Raw genomic sequence first — 24824 nt, 5'->3', positions numbered from 1 at the left:
GTGCTGCTACTGTTTGTTCTTCAGGGGAAAATACCAAAGATGTGAATCATTCTTTCCCAGAGATGATCAGACACCCTTTGCAAATGGAAAAAAAAAGTATTTTCTTCCAAAAACTGGTAGTTTATTTTGACTGCACGGAATGGAAAACCTAATAAAATTGGCTCCTGAATCTCACATTGCAAGTCTGGCTGGCTTTCATACAAGAAGAAAATAAATAGATAATCCCAAACGAAGACTGATTATAACGTACTTTATTGTTTTATTGAGTAAAATATCGTGTAAGCAAATTGTGAAAGAAACAGAACAATGCAATGCCTTTGAAAGAAACTGCAAAAATACAGACATGTTTATGCCTCATTGCAGGATTAATAACTGTGAATGAGAAAACCAGTTCATATATTTGTTAAAATATCTGATTGTGACTTACAACCCAATGCAGACATAATTATAAGTGCACTCGAAAAAAGCTGGTAATTAAAGTGAAAAAAGACCTAAATGAATCCCCTGACAGGAAAACTGTCCAACTCATTTCCAAGCTAATTATAGTAAAAGCAGTTCTCTTTGGTTTTTAAATCTCGGTTGCGGTATAAATCCTTATAAGTCCTTATAAATCCTTATAGTTTGTGCTGTATTTGTTTACAATCTTTGCTGTCTTTGAGCGGGTTTCATTAACATGGTCTTTCCAAAGCATGAAATAAAATCACAGGAACATATTGCAGCTGTTCACACGATGGTATAAAAATGCAAAACAATATATACTGTATACTGTGTCTATCACAACATGAATGGCACCTCATGCTCTAGTTTTGATCTGCATACTCTCAACAGAAATTCATGTATAAAACAGAACAAAGCTTGTAAATAGTTTGCTATGTAAACTGCAGACTTTGCTTCCTAAATGATTCTATGCTGTCTGTGTGCACTGTGCTAGCGAATGAGAGTGTTCGTTTAACTTGCTCAACGCTCAGCTGTCTCATGGAAAGACACAGCAGACATTCTAGAAGTACACATGACTCCACACCTGTCTATGAACTCTTTACAGAAATACATGCTCCTGGCAGACAGACAGATAGGGTTTGCACCTCTGTCTTTAGCATATCTTCAGCTTCCCACTATCCTGCACAAAACGTTCAAAGCCTTCCAAGTCTTACTCCCTGTATTCATTTAATTTCTTTACCCCATGGTGCATCTTTCTGCACCCAATTCAGTCTCCCACAGCCTCACACCCCATCATCTCATTTAAACCTGCTGCTGCATTGCGTCAAGCGCACGAAAGCCCAGTTTTCACTAGAAAAGGTATATAAAGTAAAATTGACCTCTAAATGATTCCGGTTTGAATTATTTCTTTTGAGCCACTTTTAGATTCAAGCCATGTGACACAGTGTTAACATACCAGTTCTGTTTTCCCCATGTCGCTGCTCAATGTTTGTATGAACAGCTATTTCTAAAAACTTCTGAATATTCTGACCTCTGCTCTCATGTCACTCGTAAACTAACTCCCTCTTGGTATGGCTCCGGCTGTCCTCTGTTAAAAGGTTACAGTAATCCTCCCACGCCCTTCAAACACTGCACACCAGTCCAGTGTCTGGAAGAAGAGAGTGGCTCTTTTACTACACTGCATCTACAGAACAAAAACCTACAGACACTGCCCCGCAAACACAAACTAGTACAGAGACAGTGTTTTTGCCTAAGCGAACGCAATGGCGCTACTTTTCGCCCTTGTTATATATTGTAAGAAATGTCACATGACCATCTGGTGTTTAGAACATGGCTGAAAACGTGCAGTTGAAAATAAAAAAAACTTGACATGGAAAGATTATACATATACGTGGGTGTTTTCACCCGGAGGTTAGATATGGGGCTGGCTTTTTCAATGTACCCCTTCCCCGCCCTCACACCCCCAGCCAGCACGGAAACCAAACCCCCTTGTGAAGATAGTCAGTCCTTTTTAACAGTGGAATAGGCACTGCTGTGGACAGATCGGGTGTAGGTGGAGGTCTTCACTTCCGATTGGGGCTTCTCTCCCTTCCTGCTGCTGCTGCTGGTCTCCCTGTAGGAACCTGACCCCCGGGGGCTGCGGGAGTCGGAATCAGCCCTTGAGCCCCCCAGTAGGATCCTCTGCTGGACTGGGATCTGTTCCAGGACCTTCTGCTGCAGCAGCTTTGAGGTGTCTGAGATGCTGGGCGGTGCGCTGTCCTCTCGCCCGGCCTGGGACTGCCTGCCTGGAGCCAAGTTGTTCCCCTGCTCTCCTCCAGTCTCTTCCCTCCTGGCTGCTGTGCTGGCGGAGGGGCTTTCCTTGTCATTGTCTTGGTTTTGACACTCGTCGTCTTCTTTCTCCTTGATGGACAATCCAGGCAGCTGTAGGTTAAATATGGAAACATGTCCGGTTTTTAAAATGCAGCCTAGACAGTTGGCAGGTTGACTTGTACTGACTGCCAGCACAAGGACTTGGTGTCTAACCTTTACTACTGCCCCTATGTTACGCTACACTATAGCTTCAGAAGAGCTGTCATGGAAGATGGTGTATTACAGTACACCCTCGCTGTAACAAAGCTGTTGAGGTCCAAGCGTTTTGTTCATCATATCAAGGGGTTTGTTATAGCGAAAGGACAATCAAAAGTTACTGAGATGAGATTGTGAATAAAAGTAGAATTACATGTACCTGATCGTCTCATGTATGCAGTATTCTACCTTTGCAATTAGGTCCAGAGAATATCGAGGACCTCAGTTTAATACAGTATCTTGTTTAAAAGACATCACACTTCATGGATTTAAAGACTCTCAGTTTATGTAGCCAGCAACTGTTATGTATTATTGTGAGCACAATGTTAATTGTGGTGTAATAAAACAAAAACGTTCCAGCACTGTATCTATATTTAACTTCCCCTGGATACTCCTGGCGTCCCATGCCTCCACTGTGCTGACAAGCTGCTAATCAAGCCTGATGCATCACCCGGGGGGGGCCTGATAGGCAGCTTCTGAATGTAGTAAATCTCCACTGTTATTTTCTCTAAAGGGGAGTCTGTTTTTTAAAGAATGAAAATTGAATTTTCCTAGAAAGAGTTGGGATTCCAGCAAACAACTAGGAGACAGCCAGGGGCCCAAAAACCTCAGCAATCTGCACAAGACACGCATACCAATGAACTTGAGCTGACCTTGGTAGAAACCCCAGAACGATCCGTTTCTAACATTTTCTTCTCTAACTCTCGACCTCACAAATCCTTCCTGCTGCTCCCTGTCACAACCAAGGCCCCAGGCACAGACTATCTGACATCAGGCTGCATGTTTTACAGGTAGCCTGGTGCCAGACCACTTGGAGTCTCTCTATCTGTCTGGATATTTCTGTGGATCCTAGCAGGAGCATGGCAGGGGTAGAGGCTGGAGGGGGGGGTGGGGGTTTCTATTAAATAACCCCAGGCTTGGTATGAGCCCCAAAGCAGCTTTGTCCGATTCCCTTGACCCCTGCCAGGCTAATGGATCAGTCTGCGGCCATTCCACAGTGGGGGTCCTCTCTGTTATAAACGATTCCAGTGGTGCTGTGTACATCCACTGTCAAACACCTCCACGCTTTCTGAACATACAGGGACCGCATCTTTCCTCCTGCTAAACAGCGAGCAGGCATGTGATTAAAATGGAGCTGGATGGTAGCACAGGCTGCAGCTTGGAATGATATCTCATATGGTAATATTTAATACCACGCTGTAATATTAACCGCGGACTCCTTCACTCTCACCCTAAGGAGTCTGCAGTATTAACTGGATCCGTGGGCATGTCTATGATGTTCCTTTCCTTTCCTGTCACTTGTATCCATGTTAGATCCCACCACACAATCATTAAAAGGTGGAGCTCACTCACTGAAGGATTTAATGGGTGTTTATCCTTATAGAAGTGTACTGCAGTAAAGTGCTCCATTGTAAAAGCACTGCAGTAAACTGCTCCATGGTAAACTTAGCAAAGCAACTTGTGACAATGTAAACTGTGGTGAACATAATGTGCAGTAAAAGAGTGGGAGTGAGCAGCAGCAGCATTTCCAGTGTTAATGAAAAGTAGGACATCTTGAAGAAATCTGACATGTCCAGCGAACACAATTCATGTATTCAACTCGTTACAACACATGCATGTGAGAATGAATTAGCTCCCTGTGGAACTGTTCAAGGCGAGTTTTTTTTTTTTTTTTTTTTTTTTTTTTTAAGGTGAGAGTTTTAATCACCACTTTCATCAAAACCCTTAACTACAGCTAGATAAGCTGATAATGTTGTCCTGCTCCCCTTGTCTCGAGAGAGCTCGATTATGTTTAAAGGAAGACAGATGGTTCTTTCCCTGAGTTTACACCTGGAGCTTGAGGTAAACAAAAAGATTGTCCTGATCTGCCGTCCTGCATCGCTGCCTCTCTGGAGTCCTTTGTTTAAACACATGCAGGCTTTTACATGCTCCCCCAGGCACTGGCTGCTGCATCTCCCCTTGCAGTTTTAAAGATACACTATCATTCTTTGGAACTGAGAGACAAGAACAGGCTCAGACTAAAAGCACAGGTTCATGCCACCAGGCCCAAAAGTCCTGCATTCTGTTTCTAAATTGGAAATTCACAGGGCTTCAGAGGGGGCTGAATTTGATTTTCAAGACCATTATACATTTTCACAAATCTTAACCTATGGCCGGCTCCTATTCCCCTTTTAGACTGAGTTTGGGTACAATCTTGTAAACTGTTAACTTTATTCAAATTCATATCATACCGAATCAGCACGTCTGAATGGAAAATAGAGCAGTTCAGTGCTTCAGGGTTTGACTGAAATACTGTCCATAGTATTCCCTTAAACAACATGCACACACATTAGGGTTAAAACAATTTAGAAGGAGGAGTTAACCTATGAAATCCGGGTAAGGTGAACTAATTCCTGCAAAGTGAAACATACTTGTGTACTTGCATAGACGATGCTGGCTGCTCTCTTCTGTGGTCTGCACAGAAGAAACAATCGCTATTTTTTTTTTTTTTTAAGGCTTTAACCTTCATGCTCTTTAAACGTTAGGGCATGAAAGCCATAAATGCCAGTCGATGTGGAATAGCAATCCACATTCACCCAGGGCTGACGGTGTGTCACACATCTCAAATAATACGTCTCCTTAAGAACAGAAGCAACGTGGTCTCGTCCACTGACAAAAACAGCCCAGAATCTCACTGCTGACTTTAAATGAATAAATAACAGAAGCAAACAAATTCACTGCAGTACCAGAGTATTATTACCAACAGATACAGAGAAGAAATAATGTACGCTGCACGACTTCATCAGGTTATCAGCACTAGGAAGCCTGAGCGGATATAATGCTGTTACTCTGTGATAGTGCAGCATTATTCGTAATCATGTCTATGGATTATTACATTTGCAAAGCCTTTGATCACAATTAAGATACCCTCTGCATATTTTCAGCTTGTGACAACATCTCTGCTGTTTTATTCAATTGTGGCCAGTGTGTGTATCAGGTACAGTCACCAGACCGGCTGTTTTCTCTTCATTTTAGAAGGCGAAAGGCAGCTGGATTTGGGTGTGTCCTTGATCCGACCATCCATTTATCATGGAATTGGAAAAACACTGCCAGCTCTTGGCCTTGATACAGCACGCGGCTTTCAGCTTAACAACTGTCTGCCTGAGGTTCAATTAAGGAAAACAAGCTTCAGTAGATGTCTGATGAGGCTTTTACTGTTTCATTAGTCTCATTAAGGGGCCATTAAAACAGCTGGAGCTTAATCCTGTAATATGGCCCCAGTAAGTAGAGTCTGACTCATTTTAAAAAGACCATTAAATGCATGTGTCTCTCTGACTGTGATGCACGTTCAGAACTCAGGGACATCTCTGAAATATCAAAAACTGTACTACTAACCCGACCTCCACATTTAAAGACAACAATTCTGGAACAGTCTGATAAAATGAAATAATTCCTCGCGGATCCCGGGGAATTTAAAGCGAGGTAAATCACAACCACAGTCACAACCCTCTTTTTTAAAATTGCAATTAGTGTTTTCTTTTTTGTTTTTCAGTTACAAGCTAAACAGAAGATTTAGTCACTGACCTTAAAAATGCATCATTACGCTATATAAAAGCAGTATTGTGCTCCATGAACTCGTTGCACATTGTGAAGTAGCCTGTATCGAAACGCTGGCAGGTAATAACATGTATCTAGGTGTGCCTCACTCATGGGTGCGGTGCTGCCTAGGGCGATGTTTTTATAGTTTCTGGTAAATATATAATCACGTTTAAAAGGTGTTCTTGCACCTCATTCACCAAGTAAATGTAACGTAATGTCCTGACTTTGCAACGCCTACCACAGGGAACCAGATTAACTTTATAATGAATGAAAGGACAATGAGTGCCTAAACTTTTCCACAGCTCTCTTATAAAACCTACTTTAAATTGGAGTCTGATTTTAATTAAAAAACAGGAGGACATTAGGAGGAAAGCCTTTTTTTCCCCAATTCTATTCCTGTTTATTATTGCAGAATTTGTTTTTTCTTACATAACATGGCCTGGGTTCATTCTAGTGCCACGATACCTCATACTGAAATGCTCTCAGGGTTGCCATGGAGACCGTAATAGAATATTCTCACCAGTCAACAGGCTGAGTCAAGAGCAAGGTTATACAACTTCCGTACGGCCAGAGAAATCCGTCAGCTGTTTGAATCGTGGGTCATTAAAACCGTTTTGTGAGCCAGTTGCTTGTGAAGTGAATGAGAAAAAAAAAATACTCAGAGAGATATTCAGAAATGTTTTTTTTTATTATTATTATGGGTAACGGTATCCATTAATTCTGAATAAACAAAGACATTACATTATGTTAACTATCACATGATCTTCTCTCTGGTGTTGTGTGGGTGGATGACTAGACTCCTTCAGCCTTGACCTTAAAAGAAATACAGCAGAGAGGCAGTGTCAGCGAGTGAAGCCTGATTACACGTCTGCTAGCAAACACACTAAAAACATAAGACTCAATGTTATTCCAGGTGACTTTAAAAACGGCAAGTAAGCAACAATACAAATAAAATCAAGCCATTTCTATACTACTATTTAGATCATGTAAAATACATCTTTATTCTGTACTGACAACACTACTGGATGTCCACTTTTAAAACAATTATAGCCCCCCCCCCCCCCCCCCGAGAAAATGAAAAAGAAATAGAATTGAACTTTCACCTTCTGTAAGGACATAAAGCATTAGCCATAGCCAGCGGGGGTCTGGAATGCCTAAACTGTAAAACCACAAGTCTAAAGGGCTTTTCCTTTCCTTCAGTCAAATGACCCACAAACTAGCAGAGGGTGGAATTCCAGCCTTTTAATAAAAAGCCCAATCTGTGGCCCCCTGCAGAGCCATTCTCACGCCTGGCATTGAGAGCGCCAGGGAGGAGAGCGGTCTACATGCCTGTCCGTCCCCTCCCTCTGCTCTCGAACCGTGATGGAATCTGTTTGGACATTTTCCAATGCCCCCTGTCCACCTCCCCTCCCTTTATCTGGACTGAAACCCTGCCCTGGGGGTGCCTCGTTGTACAAGGAATGCTATTATCATCCTGCTGGTCTGTGGATAGTTCTTTACAAATCTTTTGCTGAAACAGCATTCGCAAGAGGTCAGCTGCCTCTCGGGATAACTAATTAACAAACTAGGCAGCTGTAGTTGTTTTTGCAAATCAGAACTGACTGATAAGGCAAAGGTCATGCATAAAATAACAAGGAGTGTAAAATATTATTTTGGAATAAATAAAGATGAAGCTGTGTGTGAGTCGGGACAATGACCCTCAGTCCTAATCAATGAATCAATTAGACTAATCAGCTGTTATAATGCATATACAAGCCTAATTAACCTCCAGGGCAGTGCTTTCCCTGGGGCTGTGGCACGGCTGTCTTTCCGTCTTGGGCTCCTATCTCTTGAATAGTCAATACATGACTTTGACGAGGTACCAGTATTGTAAGTGAGAGAGACTGACAGTGCTGGGGTACCAGCAGCTCCCCTATAAGAGGAACTGCATCTTCATCACAGCTGTTGCTTATGCTGTTGTTTTTGTTACACTATAAGGATAGCAGCACCATAATTAAAATCCTAGGGCTAGACATCAGGACATCATTTATAGATCGTTAGCATGTCTAGGATTGCAATGCACTGATCAGTACAAATTAAATGTGGCCCTTTACATCTTTACTACAGTAATGTTGTCTGCAAAAGGATATAATTCTGATGAAAAAATCTACTCTTGCCTGAAACCTCTTTAAAAGGAATGTTTCAGAATTGCTTTTTTTAAATTACTCTCAGCAATCACTATAAAGGACTGCAGTTGGCAAGGCTTACATTTGTGGTTCTGATTCAAGAACAGGCTTTACAAACTAAAACCAAAGGAAAGTACAAACTCAAACCCAACGCACATGTTTTTTTTTACTAATCCGGTCAACATCCATCCAAAAACAAATGTGCAATAAGTATATATCATTTCCAATTACACACACTGTTTTACCAGACACCCCCTATATTTATAACATAAAAACACAGACACACTTATACTTTCTTTAGGCAACACCCACTAACAGCTCTATGCACGCTCACTGCCTCGTGCCAAATCTCATTACAAGTTCTTATGCCAAACGATGTGCTGAAGGAACTGAAGTGTTCACTGCATTGTGGTGCTCAGTTATTTAACTACACCCCAAAACATGCTCATACCTGGCTGAGACATACAAATCCATTTCAAATGAACATGTCAAACTATTATTGATTAACCAGTAATCTCCTAAACATAGCTTAATAATCGTTCACACAGATTTTCAGTACAGACAAGCAGCCTTTAAAGCAGCTTGCGTTCACTAAAATACTAGCTGACATACATCTCTACTATGTCAGTTCATTTTGGTTTTAGGTTCACCTCATTTCTAGATCAAAGGATGACCCACAACATTGACCCCACTGTCTGTGTGCTGATCCGACTCTAACGGTTTGCTTTGGATAGCATGTGTATTTCACTGCCCTCCCACTCCCTTTAGTGCAGCTGCAGTGAGGAGCTAGCGCTTTCAATTAATAGCAGCAGGGTTCTGCTTGGTTTTCTTGGCTAATGGTGAACATCAGCCCATGTGTAACGAGCACACCATGGAATTAACTATTGCATATAATTATTATTTACAAGAGTCTCACTTGTTGTTCCCCCCCCCCCCCCCCCCCCCGTTAACAAGGAACTTGTAAAGATTTAAGGCTCCAGATTGTTATTAGCACAAGCAATTAGGAGGCTGTGTGGTCCAGTGGTTAAAGAAAAGGGCCTGTAACCAGGAGGTCCCCGGTTCAAATCCAGGCTCACTCACTGACTCATTGTGTGACCCTGAGCAAGTCACTTAACCTCCTTGTGCTCCGTCTTTCAGGTGAGACGTTGCTGTAAGTGACTCTGCAGCTGATGCATAGTTCACACACCCTAGTCTCTGTAAGTCACCTTGGATAAAGGCGTCTGCTAAATAAACTAATAATATTTTTTTTCAGAAAGGAAACAAAGCATATTTAGGCTTGAAAGTATTGTTGAGTTGTTTTCTTATTTATTTAGTAGAAATGATGATTTGAGGTAAATAGAGAACCTGCCTATAATACATATGAAATAGACTATTTTCGTTTTGTTGTTTTAAGTTTAGTTATTATTTAGGATCCCTTTCCTTAACACAAGGAGTGCAAGCCTTTCCTCTGTATATACTATACATATATAACCCTAACCCTAAACACAAGGACTGCAAGCCTTTCCTCTGAATGTACACAGGATCTCTTCAACAGTGCCCTTCAGATTCTATTCCATTCCCTGTGTTCAGAGTGCACAGTTTGTTATGACAAGTCCACATGCTTCCTGTGTTCAGAGTGCACACTTTGTTATGACAAGTCCACATGCTTTCTCATGAGGACAGTGTTGTTATGAGGGATATTATTATGCAGGCAATGGTTAGCACTGCGAGGTCAGCCTTTTGCTTGGCTGACTTGTCAGAAACTCAAAGGGATTCATACGGAATCAGTTCTTGAAAATCAAAGAGAACCGTTAGGCCCTGCTTAGTCTTCATGTATCACATCCTAGCCTTGTGTTTAATGTATTATGCCTGTATTTAATGTGTTTGCATTGTTTTTACTGTTTGTATTTAAAGTACTATGCCCTGTATCTCACTGTATTTAATGTATTATGCATTGTTCCTCACTATCTTGTAAAGTATTTTGTGATGGTGGTCCACTATGAAAGGCGCTATATAAAATAAAGATCGATTGAAATATTGATCTATTAGTCCCTGAGCTGAATCTACACGCAGCACAGGCCAGTCTGGTAGCACACCGCTAACTGGACAGAAGAGCGCAGGGTCATTTCATGAGTGACCAGGCAAGGTAGAGATGGGATTCTACAAGGTAGAACAGGGATTCGGGGTGAAATGGGAGAAAAATATTCTGTCTGCAGACATACGTGATATGTCAGGGACTTCAAATCTATATTGTGAGTGTTCCTTTGCTTACAAATCTATATTGAGTGTTCCTTTGCTTACAAAACTATATTGAGTGTTCTGTTGCTTACAATCTATATTGAGTGTTCCTTTGCTTACAAATCTATATTGAGTGTTCTGTTGCTTACAATCTATATTGAGTGTTCCGTTGCTTACAATCTATATTGAGTGTTCCGTTGCTTACAATCTATATTGAGTGTTCCGTTGCTTACAATCTATATTGAGTGTTCCTTTGCTTACAAATCTATATTGAGTGTTCTGTTGCTTACAATCTATATTGAGTGTTCCGTTGCTTACAATCTATATTGAGTGTTCCGTTGCTTACAATCTATATTGAGTGTTCCGTTGCTTACAATCTATATTGAGTGTTCCTTTGCTTACAAATCTATATTGAGTGTTCCTTTGCTTACAAATCTATATTGAGTGTTCTGTTGCTTACAATCTATATTGAGTGTTCCATTGCTCACAATCTATATTGTGAGTGCTTAAAAGCAGTATAGTAGTCTTCAAAATCTTTCTAAAACACTAAATAATGATTCTTGAGTTATTTACAAACTGAAGCACATCTACATATTGACATGATTAGTCTGGACTTCATATAGGGCATTAATTGATGAGGAGAATCACCAAAATACCATAAAAATGAATGAAAAATTACAGTATTTAAAAGCTAGGTTTGCATTTGTCTTTGTAAAAGTGGAAACTACTGTACTCGACGATATGGCATACAGTGTAAGACACAAAAAGGAATTGAAAGTGTGTATTTTGATATTTTTCTCAGGCCGTTCATAACGTTTTCATTAAAGAACGCCATGTTAATACATGTTTTTTGTTTTGTGTATAAATTACATAGAGAGACATGTTATCACCGTAATAGAGAGTGAACAGCACTTGGGTGCAATGTGTGTTTTCTATGTTCACTGTGAAGTGTTCTATTTATCAGCGCTTGGACAAGGTAACGGCTCATTAGCCTTCATTCCCCTGGGCTCCTAGAAAATCACTCATTTAGGTCATCAATGGTCTGAGACCATAGAGGTGCCTAGATGAGATCAGGCAGCGTTTGCTGCATTGGAATAACACACACACACACAAATGTCATGTATTTTACAGTTTTAGTGTCTAACAGGAAATGACAGGGACATGCCAAGTATTACTGGCCCCATATTATAGCCTGTGTCATTCATTTTTTTTAATATAATGCATGTGACTGAAAAGCCTGGAAGCCTGTACTCTTTGGCTATAAAAGGAGGGTTGAAGTTTTGTTAAGAAAAGATTAATTTAAAATGTTCCTGAGCTAAATGAACTCTACTGTTTCTCACTCCCATAAAAGATCATGATGCAATCAGGACTTCTCAGTTAAACACATTGTCCAAGGTAATGCTGGTTTAAGCTCAGGGCAAAATATCACTGAAATCTGTTACACTATTTTGTTTTTTATTATTATAACTGGCCAGCCAGCCTAATTGTGCAGGATGTTGATTCGTCCAGCACTAAATGCTCTGGGAGCACTTTCAATAGCATAGCTGTTGTAATGAGAATAATATTTCAATTGTCTCACTGGGGGGACTGAATTGCAACTTTGCAATTCCATAATTACTGTAAGGCTAGGGTTAAGGTTTGGGGTAAAATGAATTGGATTTAAGAGATTTAGATTAGTGTAGGACTATGTGTAGCTGTTCCTGGATTCACGTACATATAAGATCTGACAAAGTGACAAAATGCTCTAACACGGCACGATATGTCAGGCAACACATTGCTAAGAAAAGCACAATACAGTACAAAGTGCATGTCCGTGAATAGGTGAAACATTATTGTGAAGGTACTTACTAGGATATAGTAGGACAAGTTCTTCACAACCTGGTCCCTGAGTGTGCTCAGGGTTTCTCCCAGTGAAGACGCCCTGTCCTTGACCAGAGAGACTGCCTGACTGGGGGTGATTTGTCTCAGATCCCCCACCATCTTCCATAATGCTGCGGGCATGCCTTCCACGCTGGAGATCACAGACACAGAGGCGCTCTGCAGCTGCTGTCCTAGATTGGTAACCACGCTTAGAGCTTCACTGCTCTAAAAAATAGATTGGAATGTATTTAAACGATTTGAAAATCAGGTATCAGAAAAAAGTGTAAATAAAGGACTTGCAACCGGATGATTAAAATCATCATGTCGTGTGCAATCGGATGATTAAAATCATCATGTCGTGTGTAATCGGATGATTAAAATCATCATGTCGTGCGCAATCGGATGATTAAAATCATCATGTCGTGTGCAATCGGATGATTAAAATCATCATGTCGTGTGCAACCGGATGATTAAAATCATCATGTCGTGTGCAATCGGATGATTAAAATCATCATGTCGTGTGCAATCGGATGATTAAAATCATCATGTCGTGTGCAATCGGATGATTAAAATCATCATGTCGTGTGCAATCGGATGATTAAAATCATCATGTCGTGTGCAATCGGATGATTAAAATCATCATGTCGTGTGCAATCGGATGATTAAAATCATCATGTCGTGTGCAACCGGATGATTAAAATCATCATGTCGTGTGCAATCGGATGATTAAAATCATCATGTCGTGTGCAATCAGATGATTAAAATCATCATGTCGTTTGCAATCGGATGATTAAAATCATCATGTCGTGTGCAATCGGATGATTAAAATCATCATGTCGTGTGCAATCGGATGTTCAAATGATCCGTTTTAAATGACCGGTTTTACTAAATATCTTTCTTTCTTTCTTTCTTTCTTTCTTTCTTTCTTTCTTTCTTTCTTTCTTCTAACAAGGATGAGAAACTTTGTTTTGTTTTGTGTAAATCCACTGACCTTTTTGTGATTTACATGTTCTTGTTATGCTGTGGAGGAATGTCTACTGAATTCTAAGAATGCAGTGATTACATTTTATTGGAATACCACACAAAGGCAAATAAAGAGGTCGCATTAGGCACCCTTCAAATCACCTTGTACTGCAAGTCTGGCATCGCAATACTTAACCCTTCCCGTTCCAACACCGCAGTGCCTGCATTCCTGACCATCTTTATTTCACATTTGGGGGAAATCTGGGGGAAGTTTTGCAAGTACGATGTGCTGGATAACCCATGATGGAGGTTCCGGAACAATCAAAAGTGTACAATACTAAAAGCAAACATACACTAAAATAACACTGATGAATACAACCCATATTGCAGAACCGTTCTGGAGAATTTACTCCCAAAAAAACATTGCTGATATAATATTGATTCTAGCGTTTTCTGTGCATTTGTGATGGAAGCGTGTTGTTTGAGCAGCGCTATTCACCAGCTCTCCCCTGTATTCTTTACCTCCAGCGGCTCTCCCTCTTTCTTCCTCTGGTCCTTGGTACTCTGCCCTCCCTGCCAGCTCCACAGCAACCCCGACACCGAGCTCTGGGCACTCTGCAGAATGCTGCCTGCCACCTCCAGGTTTTTCAGGGCTAAACCAGTCTGCAGAGAACAAATGATACTGTAAATCAGTTCTTGTAAGAGAAAGAACACATACTGCACAGTGAGATGTACACATTTTTACGTTACAGGTCCCACGACACGAATTTGAAAACTGGCTCTGTGTGTGGACCAGCCCTAACCCTGGCTCTAATTGGAGGGCATTACCTTGCCTATGACTTGGGCTCCTACCTTCCCTACATGATGAACTACCGGGTAGCAAAGACCCCTGAGCAGGTGCTTCAAATAGACGACTCCCTGCTCTGCTTGCCAGAGATGGAAAGCCCTCTATACTCAGTGAGATCGGTCAACACTCACCTAGTACATGGTAAGTTGCCCAGAAACGCTGTGTGCTTTTTACTGTAATCTCCCTTTGTTTCTGTTTCCAGACTGTATGCATAAATAAATATTAATCGCAGCCCCCACGAGCCAGGGTACAACATCACCTGCCATCTAACTGGGACACCAGTGCCAGGTTCTCATGCATTAACCACAAAAGCACTATCACTGCTCGCAAGTGATCGCATTTGACAACTGACGTCAAGCCCTTTCATCTCAAGGACTCACACCTGACCTTCAGTATTGAGTTCCCACCATTCAACAAAGACCATTGTGTTCTTGCCATGGCGGTGACAGAAAAGCAGTGACTAATCACCACGCACAAATAGTCTTTCTTGCAAAGCAGATTAACTAAATATTTTAAAATGGCTTGATTAACTTTGTGAGCAGAAGTTTGGATACAACTGAGCTTGCGATGAAAGGCTACACTATATTTTTCTCAAAGTGGATAAGTGTTTTTCTGCATCTCTACAGTAAGCTTTGGGTCAGGGACTTTAGAAAGTTAGTTGGAGTATTGTTTTTGCCAAGGTCTTTAGTTTTAGATAGAGGTATTGTATGCAGCTGAATGCTATTCCTAAATTAGTACAAGCTCAGTCAATTCAACTGGACTACTCTGCATAACTACACTTTGTCAGCATAAATATCTCTCTCTCTCTCTCTCTCTCTCTCTCTCTTTAAATGCAGCATGTCTTTGTGTATTCAGAAGGCAATATGAAACACTGCACTGTAGAATATCAGTTTATTCTCAACACCTACATCATCCAATGTATGCAATCCATTGTATTCAAGAGTTTGACAGTTCTGTCTGGTTTTGTAGGAAAAAAGTACTGAAAAAAAAGCCATGTTGCAGGAACATTGCTACTTTGAGGAACAACGTGCTGTTTCCCCAGAAGTTGAATGTTTGTTACACAGATTGATTGACACCATAATAACCAGTATAAATAACCATTAGGATGCAGCCCTTCAGGGATCTGACTCTATAACAGCTTGCTGGCTTGCCCCATCATTCACCTCATCTGAGACAAAAAAAACTGGAATCCTGGAATCTCAGTAAAAGTGCTAAATTCAATAACACCTTCTCTATTTAGTGGTCCTGCACTTGTCAAATTGCATATTGCATATATCTGGCGGGTAGACAGCTGTTGAATTTCAAAGATGTGTTGGTTAAGAGATAAAGCAGCCCTAGACCTGTTACATATTCCCTAAGCAACCGAACAAATACACTGAGAAGGTCAGCACAACATCCTCAACCAGCAGGCACTTCCATGCCATTAGCTACCAAACCCCCTCCCCTAATTTCAGTCATTTGTCTTTAACAGCTTGTCCCATGACAGTGTTTTGGAGACACTCATGCCCTAAGCTAATTGCATTAGTTCAACCAAGGATGCCATCCGACTGTTCGACAGACAGAGACAGGAAAGGACTCATTTCCAATGGCTGTGCCTCACACTGCTCCCAAGGACATACCGTACTGCATAACATCAGCATGATCCATAAACACTCCATTGTGCACAATGTTGACCATAGGCTTTCTATGTACAGTAATTCCATTTTTTTAAAAACAGAAGCACAAAGTTTAGTGTGAGCCGTCCATTCACAATCAGAGAGCCTAGGAAAGCTGTACATGACACAAGTCCAAACAAAATGAAAAGGACTATCCAGGGAGCTGAGAGATGGCCAGTTCAGGCAGTGTGGAGAACAGTACAACACTTATACACAGCCTGGTTAAACACACACCCCGTTTCCTCTGGTTGCTCTGTGGAGGCCTCCGGCTGCCTGCCTCAGCTACTGATCATGTGAAGCACTGTGTTCATGCCATCCACTGTACTGGACATGCTGTCAAATAAATATGTGGGAGACCTCTCTTCTTACAAGGGGGGAGGATGGGGTCACCAACATGAATGTTCTTGCTTTTTGTCTAATAATAAGCGATATTGTTGTTGTAGGGACTGAGCCAATTCTTGGCGCTAGAAATGGAACTGAATACAGCCTATTGTAGTTATGGTTCAGCTGTGCTCCACTCCATTCCAAACAAGAAGCCCTATTCACAAGTATCATATGAAATATACCACAGTAGTCTATAGGACAGTAAAACTTGGCATTGCAAAACTGTGAATGCAAGCTGTGGTGAAAATGTTTAGACATTTGGATTACGATACAACAGCGTGCTATTTAAGGCCTGAGTTCAGAAGTACAAGACAGATTTTCCCTTTTCTTCTGCCTCTTCCAATAGCCTTGTGCACAAGCACATGTGCTTATCTGGTATACAGACGCAACCCACTCACCAACCTGTGTGCATGCTTCTACGGTATGGTTTCTATTACTCTCTCCTACATAGCTCCCTTTATTCTCCATGTGCTGCTTTTCCATTCACACCATCTCTGTCTCCAGTGCCTGCCAGGAAACCATCAGCTGGTATGGGGCGGCTATAGAGTTGCTTCCACGTTGCTTTAATTAACAGCTAAGCGTGCATCTTAACATCCCAGGTCAGTGCAGCAGCCGGGAATCAATACACTGTACAGCTGCCCTGTAGCTCATGAAGCATCCTGACAGGCAGGAGAGCATAAAGGAACGAGCCTTGAGAATGTAAACAACGGGTCTCTGCTCAAACGCGTGATGTAGATTGTATTACTATGGTGACAGAGACACAATGCCAGGGCTGGCACGAATGTGTTTATCTCTCCTCCACAGCCAGTCTGGTGTGTCGGGTTCTCTTATTCCCTCGCGGAGGACAAGACAACTTTAATCTGACATCACAGATGATTAAAAACATGAAAGAAGCTCAGACTATCTGATTCAAGGAGAAAAGCGCCACATCTAACTGCCTTTCACAGATAGGAACTCACACTGTTGCCCTGATAATAACAGGAGCTGGCACAAGACACTGGTGGTATGTGTTGGTTTTCATTTGATACACACTGCTGTAGTTTGTAAGCTACAGTACACTACACTAAACATAGTCACGGATGCTTATTCAGTCTACGACCAGGTGAGGAATGATAGGAAAAAACAGCAGCATGTGGTTAAACTGCAGCTAAACTACGTTTCACCTGTAATGTATTCTTACTCTTTCAGCAGGGTTATTGGTGCACTTGTCTGTGCTTTTGTGGTTCCCACCCTATAAGATAAGCAGTATTTTACTCAGCATCTCGTGCGACCTACCAAGGGGGATACGCCGGGTATCCACATGACCAGCTCCTGTCCCTGCGTCCTAGTCTGGTGCAGTTTATTAGCAGTCTGCGCATAGGCACGTCTGCACACGGTGCTGGCCAGGGTCCCCAACCTCCTGTAGCTGCTCGGCTTAGAGACAGGCTTCGCGACATCCAACCCCTGGCTCTTGCATGCTGTGGCTGTGTAAAAGAAAAACAGAATGTTTTCCAGTGTTTCCTGTCGGCTGGGACATTCCAGGACCCTTTTACAGCACGTCTATCCCATTTTTATCCTTGATTGCTTTGCTATGTCGAGGACAGCACACAATTGCTTTGCAGAATAACTTGCAAGATGCTACTGGCTACAAAGTAGGGCCCCTCTTTGTGACTGCACTGCATACCCGCTCCGTTCTTCAAAAGGTGACACGCAGGAGCTGGTTAGGGATGTCTATCCATCCACAGAAACTACTGTAGTACTGTAAACAATCCCAGGCCTTGCACAGCATTCACAGCAAACTGCAACACTGCAAGCCTGCGAGGTTCCCCATGCTCATGCTGCAGCTTCAGAAACATGTGCACTGGATTTAATTACATATAGGAAGGAGATGAAGTGTCCTAGGAAGAAGCTCTACTTAATTACTTGGTTTGGGGCTGGGGTTCGTGTTAGGGTTCGTGTTAGGGTTGAGGTTAGGGTTAGTCTATTTATGTGGGCAGATTCTATCCAGCTGGGCAGGTCGATACCTAAATGAAAAAGCTCTCCTTGTTAATAATGTGCTCATCCGTATGGCACATCATGTTCTCAGTGCAGCAGCCCTCTACTTTATTTAACTTGCTGTTGTGCAAAACACCAGCTTTACATGCCACCTTTAGTAATGGCGCTAATGAACCGTGCTCCAAATAGGGTGCAGTTCATTTCCTGTTCACTTCTACAGCGGAGCGATGGGGAGAGCTGATGTTTTCTTCAAAGCAACGATTAGGGGTCCCTTCCCTTTCCCATGTGCCAGCGCACAGGCATGTTGTACACAAAGCCTTGCTTGTTTGCATGTCAGTGGCTCAGCTCACTGTTGACTTTGGGTACAGCCCTGGCAGTCTTAGAGAGGTCAAAGAGCAGCTCTAGGAGGCTGGTCTACACTCAGGAAAGCAGGAAATCAATTTCAAAGCTCTGCTCCAAACCAACTGATTATGAGCACCAGCACCTCTCTACTAGTAAAAAGAAAGTCTGGTTTATTCCCAGCGGATACTCCAAGTCACTGTTCATTTATAAAGGTGTCACGACTAACCAGATTGCTTTGTGAATGCATTTGCTTTTCATTCAACAGAAAGCAATCTGCTGTTTTCAAATGATATGCATGTTAAAGCTGCAGTTCTTTGTCAAGTTTTAATAGCAGGTAGGAATTGATGCATCGTTGCAAAGCCCTTCTCACCTTTCAAAATATGTTTGTGTTTGTTCACTGAAATGAAGTCATTTCAAAAGGTATTTTGTTTGTTTTCCATAACCCTTCCCAGATGTCTGAGCTAAATTGCTCAATGTAATGAATGTTTATTCGAAAGGTACCCATGTGTGTTTATGTCTTCGCAATCAGCTCAGTTTCTAAGCAGCACTGAAGGTTGTGTGTCCAGTCAGGTGGATTGCACATGTTGTGTAAGATATGAACTAGAAGATCACGGATGTATCTATACTTCATGTATCACTCCTCTATGTCTCCACAGCCATGGGACAGAACAGATGGCAGGCTTGTTTCTATTTTTAGGGTTGTGTATACCGCATAATTCTGGTCTAAACTTTTGAAGTTTTCAAGTTTAGAAACCTCATTTACAATTTGATTTTTAAAACTTGGAGTAAAAATTTGAAATGTGGAAATTAATTATGCAACAACAAAATGTAAAGTGACAATAAACCAGAGCTTAATTGTTAAGCTTGACTTTAAAAATAACTTTTCAAAGGGTTTCATGCACTGAATGACATTAGTTTTGAAAAACAGCCCCCCTTTAAAGTAACATGCAAAGACTGATATTGAATGAATCCTTCCCTGTTAGCTGTTAAATATCAGTTTTTGCTGTTTGTTTGTTTTTTGCCTGCTTTAAAAACATATGCACAGCTTCTTTATGGACTTTTTGATTTAAAACACACAATTTCAGACTAAACGACCTAGTGGATATAACAAAGAAGTGGAAGCATATTTTCTCATGCATTGTCATGTGTAGTGATAAACTGCCCTCTAGTGCTGACATGCCATATTACAACAAAACCAAAGAAACAAGCTGGCTGTGGCTTTTATTGTTGATGTGATTGTGGAGATTATGACTGGTTGCTAGATTGTCTTATCTGCGATCCCATAAGTCACACCAGACATCTTTCACTATTATCTGAATGCCTGTGAATAGCTTTATCATTGTCAGGGCTCCAAACAAAACACAAATACAAAGTGGAGCCAGCTGGGGGCAGGATTGTGTTAACGTTTACACAATCGTTACTGCTGGTGGAGCTGTGGCACAGAGCACACAACACGACCAACAGCCTATGACACAGAAAGTGCTTTATATTAAGCAGATTCGCCCCAGCAGATACCTCGGCATGGTCTCACAGCTTTCAAACTGGATGCCCTGACTGCTATAGCAACAAGCTCATCTGCACCTCTTTGATTTATATATTTATTGGCATGCAACAACAGAAGAAAACCAACACATAATGTGGTTTCACCGCGGCCTTTCGAAAAGAAAAATAAAGGAACAGAAAGTCGCTTTATTTTGTAGCTGTTGCTGTTCTTGCTGAATTTCTGTTGATTACAGGTCTGATCCACATACTGTAAGCGTGGAAGGAGTTGTGAATGGACTTTGCTGCCCAGTGTCCAACATATTGGACATTGAGAACATAGTCATTAAATAGGTATGGGAACATACCCAGTGCAGTAAAGGGTTAACTTCATGTTACAGGAAGCCTTGTGTTCGCTCCTACACTCAATGTGCAGTAAAGGGTTAACTTCATGTTACAGGAAGCCTTGTGTTCGCTCCCACACTCCATGCAGTACCAGCACGCTGTCAGGTTTTGTTTCCCATTACCTTGTTCCTCCTGTGACTCCGGCAGGATGTAGTTGACCAGCTTCTCGGTGGTGGTTAGAGCCGAGTCCATTCCCTCCGCGGCCAGCTTTGCCGGCCTGGTGTTGAGAATGTAGTCGATGGTGCCCGTCACCATGTTCGCTGTCCGCTCATAGCCGCTCGCTGCCAGGTGGAGCGCCCGGTCGGAGGTGCTGGCGATAGGGCTGGTGATGCCATTCTTCGCCGTTGTAACCGTGTTCGTAACCACCTCTGCAATACCCGAGGCAAGCTGCGTGAAATAAAAAAAACACAAACACAAACCGCACCAAGGCAGCTGTTTAATGAACTCCCCTTTATAAAGATGAAAGTACAGTACTTGAAAGTGGTCCACAGTGGAAATGAATAATCTATATTATGTTATCAATGGGTTTCTTTTAGCAGCACTGCAGGTTCCTGATTGAGTGGTTGCAGTTCTGGATGATTTCTCTTCACTGTGCTCTGGGTGGGGAGCTGTGGTGTACACTACAGTATAGCACTTACCTTCTCAGGAGGGTACTGCAGTGCTGGGATCTTGTCCTCCAAGCAATCCAGTCCTTTACAGGCAAGGCTATTGACAGCTATGACTGGACACAGAAGAGCAACACAGTTACGCTGGAGAAAACACACTTCAACTCTTTCATGGATGACATATTGAAACTAGCAGGAAAAAAGTACCGTAGGTTCAGACACATAAGAAATATATTTAATTTTCATGGGGAAACAATTGCATTCTCATATGAGGTCGTCGTGCATTTGGGTCTAGGGACAGGGTTCGGGTTCGGGTTCGGGTTGTATCGTGCAAAAAGATCTGCACATTAAGTACATTGTAACTATGCAATATAACATTTTAGTTCTGTGTAAGTACACACGCATTTACTAAGTAACTATTATGTAAATACACAGTAATTAGAAACACTTAATGTAAAGTGTTACCAAATAGGGTAGAATTACCTAACCAGAGTCATGCAACGGTCCTACTGTGCAAAATCCCAAGGGTAGAATGACCTAACCAGAGTCATGCAACGGTCCTACTGTGCAAAATCCCAAGGGTAGAATGACCTAACCAGAGTCATGCAACGGTCCTACTGTGCAAAATCTTCCAGCTACTGCGTACAGTACCGCCACAGGAACCTAAAACAAACTGGTCAATCTTTTGTAAACGGATTACTTTCACATGACAGCAAGCCAAAGTCTCTCCATCAGAGTCAATAAGAAATGCCAGGCAATCATTTCTGCCGATTTTGCCAACAGTCAGCAACATTCCATGCCAAAACTAAATGAGTTGGCTTGGATTCCTCAGAATCAGGGATTGTTTTTTTTTTTTCTTTTTTAAACATCACAAATAAATTGGCTGCCAGAGGAGAATATGAGAGACATTTACATCAATGAAGTTTGACTATTGATTTATATCTGTTTTTAATCAAACGCCAGGTCTTCAAAGCTTGTATACCACATTCCTGTGTTGAAAGGCACAGTACAATCGCCCAGGAATTGGGAAATACTTTCCTCATCTGGACAGGTCGGCGCTCTGAGTACCATGTCTGTATGTATAGTGTGATCACCACTCTGAGTACCATGTCTGTATGTATAGTGTGATCACCACTCTGAGTACCATGTCTGTATGTATAGTGTGATCACCACTCTGAATACCATGTCTGTATGTATAGTGTGATCACCACTCTGAGTACCATGCCTGTATGTATGGTACAGAAGCACGCTAGACATCATGTCTCACTGCCCTACACTGTGCAGTATGGTACTGTATGCCTGTGCTAAAAGACGCAGATTGTATTTTGGTATTAAACTGTGAGTGCTAGTGAATGGAAAGGCAAAGGACAGAAAGCTCAGTTAACTCTCACAGGAGACCTTCTGAGAGTTAAACATTCCTGGCACAGCGGTTACATTAAAGATTCCAATTCCTTTTATTCTCTGATGTCAACAGGTTTACAGTTAATCGCTTAAAGAAACCTCCCCAGAGAGCTACACAATGGCTCTGCCCAGACCAGGATTGCCAGCTGCACACTCCAAACCTTGAACTCAAATCTGCAGAAAGTGAATCCAAGTTTCAATCACAGGCAACTGCTGTATAACTCTGCTGCCATGTCTAGACATGGCTTATTAACGTGCCAAATCAGAAACAAGACAAGCAAAAAAAAAAAAAAAAGTGTCTTCATTGTGCAACATCACAGAGAGAGTTGATAAACCGATGTAGGCAAAAGGGCAGGTGAAGCAATAGCAGTGGGTTCTCGCTCCAGGTTATGTGTGGCTATTAGAAATAGCAGTGGATTCTCGCTGCAGGTTATGTGTGGCTATTAGAAAGGCTGAGCTGTGACATGCAGTTTGACTCTACATTTACTCTGCCACTTTATAATATGTACCCTTCTTCTATTAATGGGATCTTAACTGAGCAAACAGTGCCACTGGTGGACAAATAGTGTAACTGCAGTTTTCTCTTATTTAGTTTTTTTAAACTTGACAAACTGTAGCTAGGATCCTAAGGGAGAAGTCACATTAGTTGCCAGCAATGTCTGGGGATGGGGGGGGGGGGGGTTAAATGCAGGGATCTTTATTGTCTATCTCTTTTATTCTGTAGCAACGGCATGTGTTCTGTGAATGATGGCCTGCTCAAGCTTTCAGAACTGTGGGGTTAGATGTCTCTGTGAGCCACACACACACACACACACACACACACACACACACACACACACACGCACGGACGCACACACACACACACGCACGGACGCACACACACACACACACACACACACACACACACACACACACACTAACACACACCTAAGTGAACGCTGGCTTTTGAACTTGACCTACAGTGCTGCGCCGGACTTACTCTGAGGCTCCAGCCTGTGGAGGGCGGGCTGCATGCTCCACACGGCGAGGCTGGTGGCAGTCTTGGCTCCCTTCTCGTACACTTCACAGACGGTGCAGACGATGGGGTGGGTCTGCTTGGTGCTCGAGTAGGTCTTCTGGATGAGGCTGTATGTGGAGCTCACCACTGGGAGTTCAAAGAGCCTCCCGAACACATTCATCTTCACAGGACACAAATACAAACTTACAAGAAACTCAAAGGGGGTTGAAGCCACAGCTGGGGTTTTATACACCCCACCTGCATTACACAGCCTCTTCTCTTTATAGCTGTGATCCCGGGATCACACGGATACGGGGCTCATGCAATCCAGCATGACTGCCAGGGCTGTCACAGGCTCTAACAAATCATGCTTATCCCTGACTGCCTAAACCAAGTGGAGAAACATTTCCGCTCGGAATTCAACTGCCAATCAAGGAAGTACTAGGCACTTGCCAAATGAAGACATCCGCCTTAATGTTGTCTTGTTGATTTGAGTTTGATAAGAATTTATAATTTGAAGTACATTTCAGAGGATTGTAATAATCTAAATCAATATGTTCATACCAATGCAAAGATGTGCTCTATCCTATCTTCAAAGAGATTAACTAAAAAGAAACAACTTAAAAGACTGTATTTACAGCAACTGCTTCTACATACAACAATGTTGTTTATGGCTGGTCACAACTGAAAACATAATAATAATAATAATAATAATAATAATAATAATAATAATAATAATAATAATATTTACCTGGCTGTTATCCTTTTGGACAGGTGATGTTCTCTCTGTGGCCATGGTGACACGTTAATCTAAAAGAATAAACAGCGGATGAGACAGTTCAGTTTTCCTTGCGTCACTCAGTAGAGGATTTGCTCCTGCAGTGTGGAAGCATGTCTCACGCTGTTCTTCAGTAGCAGTGGAGGAAGAAATCACTACCTGCTGATCTGTACTAAGCAAACTGAACCCAATCGGAAAACACGGAATACATAAACAGAACGATGCAGTTCAGACTGAAAAAAAAAAACACACACACACACCCCACACAGATATTACAGGAAAACATTACCAAAGAAGTAATCATTTCAAGAAAAAAAAACAGTACCAAATTGAAAAGTATGGACAGGCGCACTGCATCGTTACCATCAAAGTATAATTACCTTTGGTAACCAAGGAAACTTCTAATTCAGTCCTTGCAAAAGATTTCAACCCAACAACATTGTAGAATAAGTCTCAAACTACACAGCTACACAATTCAGATTCCAGACAATAGGAATTCTGTTGTAATCAATGTATCACAGAAGAAATAATAATAATAATAATAATAATAATAATAATAATAATAATAATAATACAAGTATGGAAAATGTGAATAATTACACAAGTACAGCAGCCCCTTGCAACGCTCTCCAGCTGTGTTCTGATATTCCCTCCTTGGAGCAGAGACTGAC

At 41.8% G+C, this 24824-nt stretch overlaps 1 protein-coding gene across 4 annotated transcripts; it reads right to left on the bottom strand.

Annotated features, from left to right (window-relative positions):
* Positions 1-251: 251 nt before the first annotated feature.
* LOC117429138 (perilipin-1-like) lies at positions 252-24824 on the bottom strand. 4 transcript variants are annotated; one of them, XM_058999132.1, is made up of 9 exons: positions 24754-24824; positions 24127-24185; positions 23358-23556; positions 21011-21093; positions 20495-20759; positions 17448-17635; positions 13809-13949; positions 12312-12548; positions 252-2358 (listed from the first exon to the last, which is right to left on the bottom strand). In XM_058999132.1, exons 2-9 carry the CDS (start codon positions 24169-24171, stop codon positions 1939-1941), a joined length of 1578 nt encoding a protein of 525 aa, XP_058855115.1. In that variant the 5' UTR covers positions 24172-24185; positions 24754-24824; the 3' UTR covers positions 252-1938. The 4 variants fall into 4 exon arrangements, with proteins under 4 accessions (XP_058855115.1, XP_058855116.1, XP_058855117.1 ...); XM_058999133.1 differs by lacking the exon at positions 24754-24824 and adding an exon at positions 24534-24630; XM_058999135.1 differs by lacking the exon at positions 252-2358 and adding an exon at positions 6720-6894.

Source organism: Acipenser ruthenus, chromosome 24 (assembly GCF_902713425.1).
Source record: "Acipenser ruthenus chromosome 24, fAciRut3.2 maternal haplotype, whole genome shotgun sequence".
In the NCBI taxonomy this organism is placed as follows: domain Eukaryota; kingdom Metazoa; phylum Chordata; class Actinopteri; order Acipenseriformes; family Acipenseridae; genus Acipenser; species Acipenser ruthenus.
The sequence above is the reverse complement of the archived record's forward strand: the minus strand, read 5'-3'. Positions and strand labels throughout refer to the sequence as shown.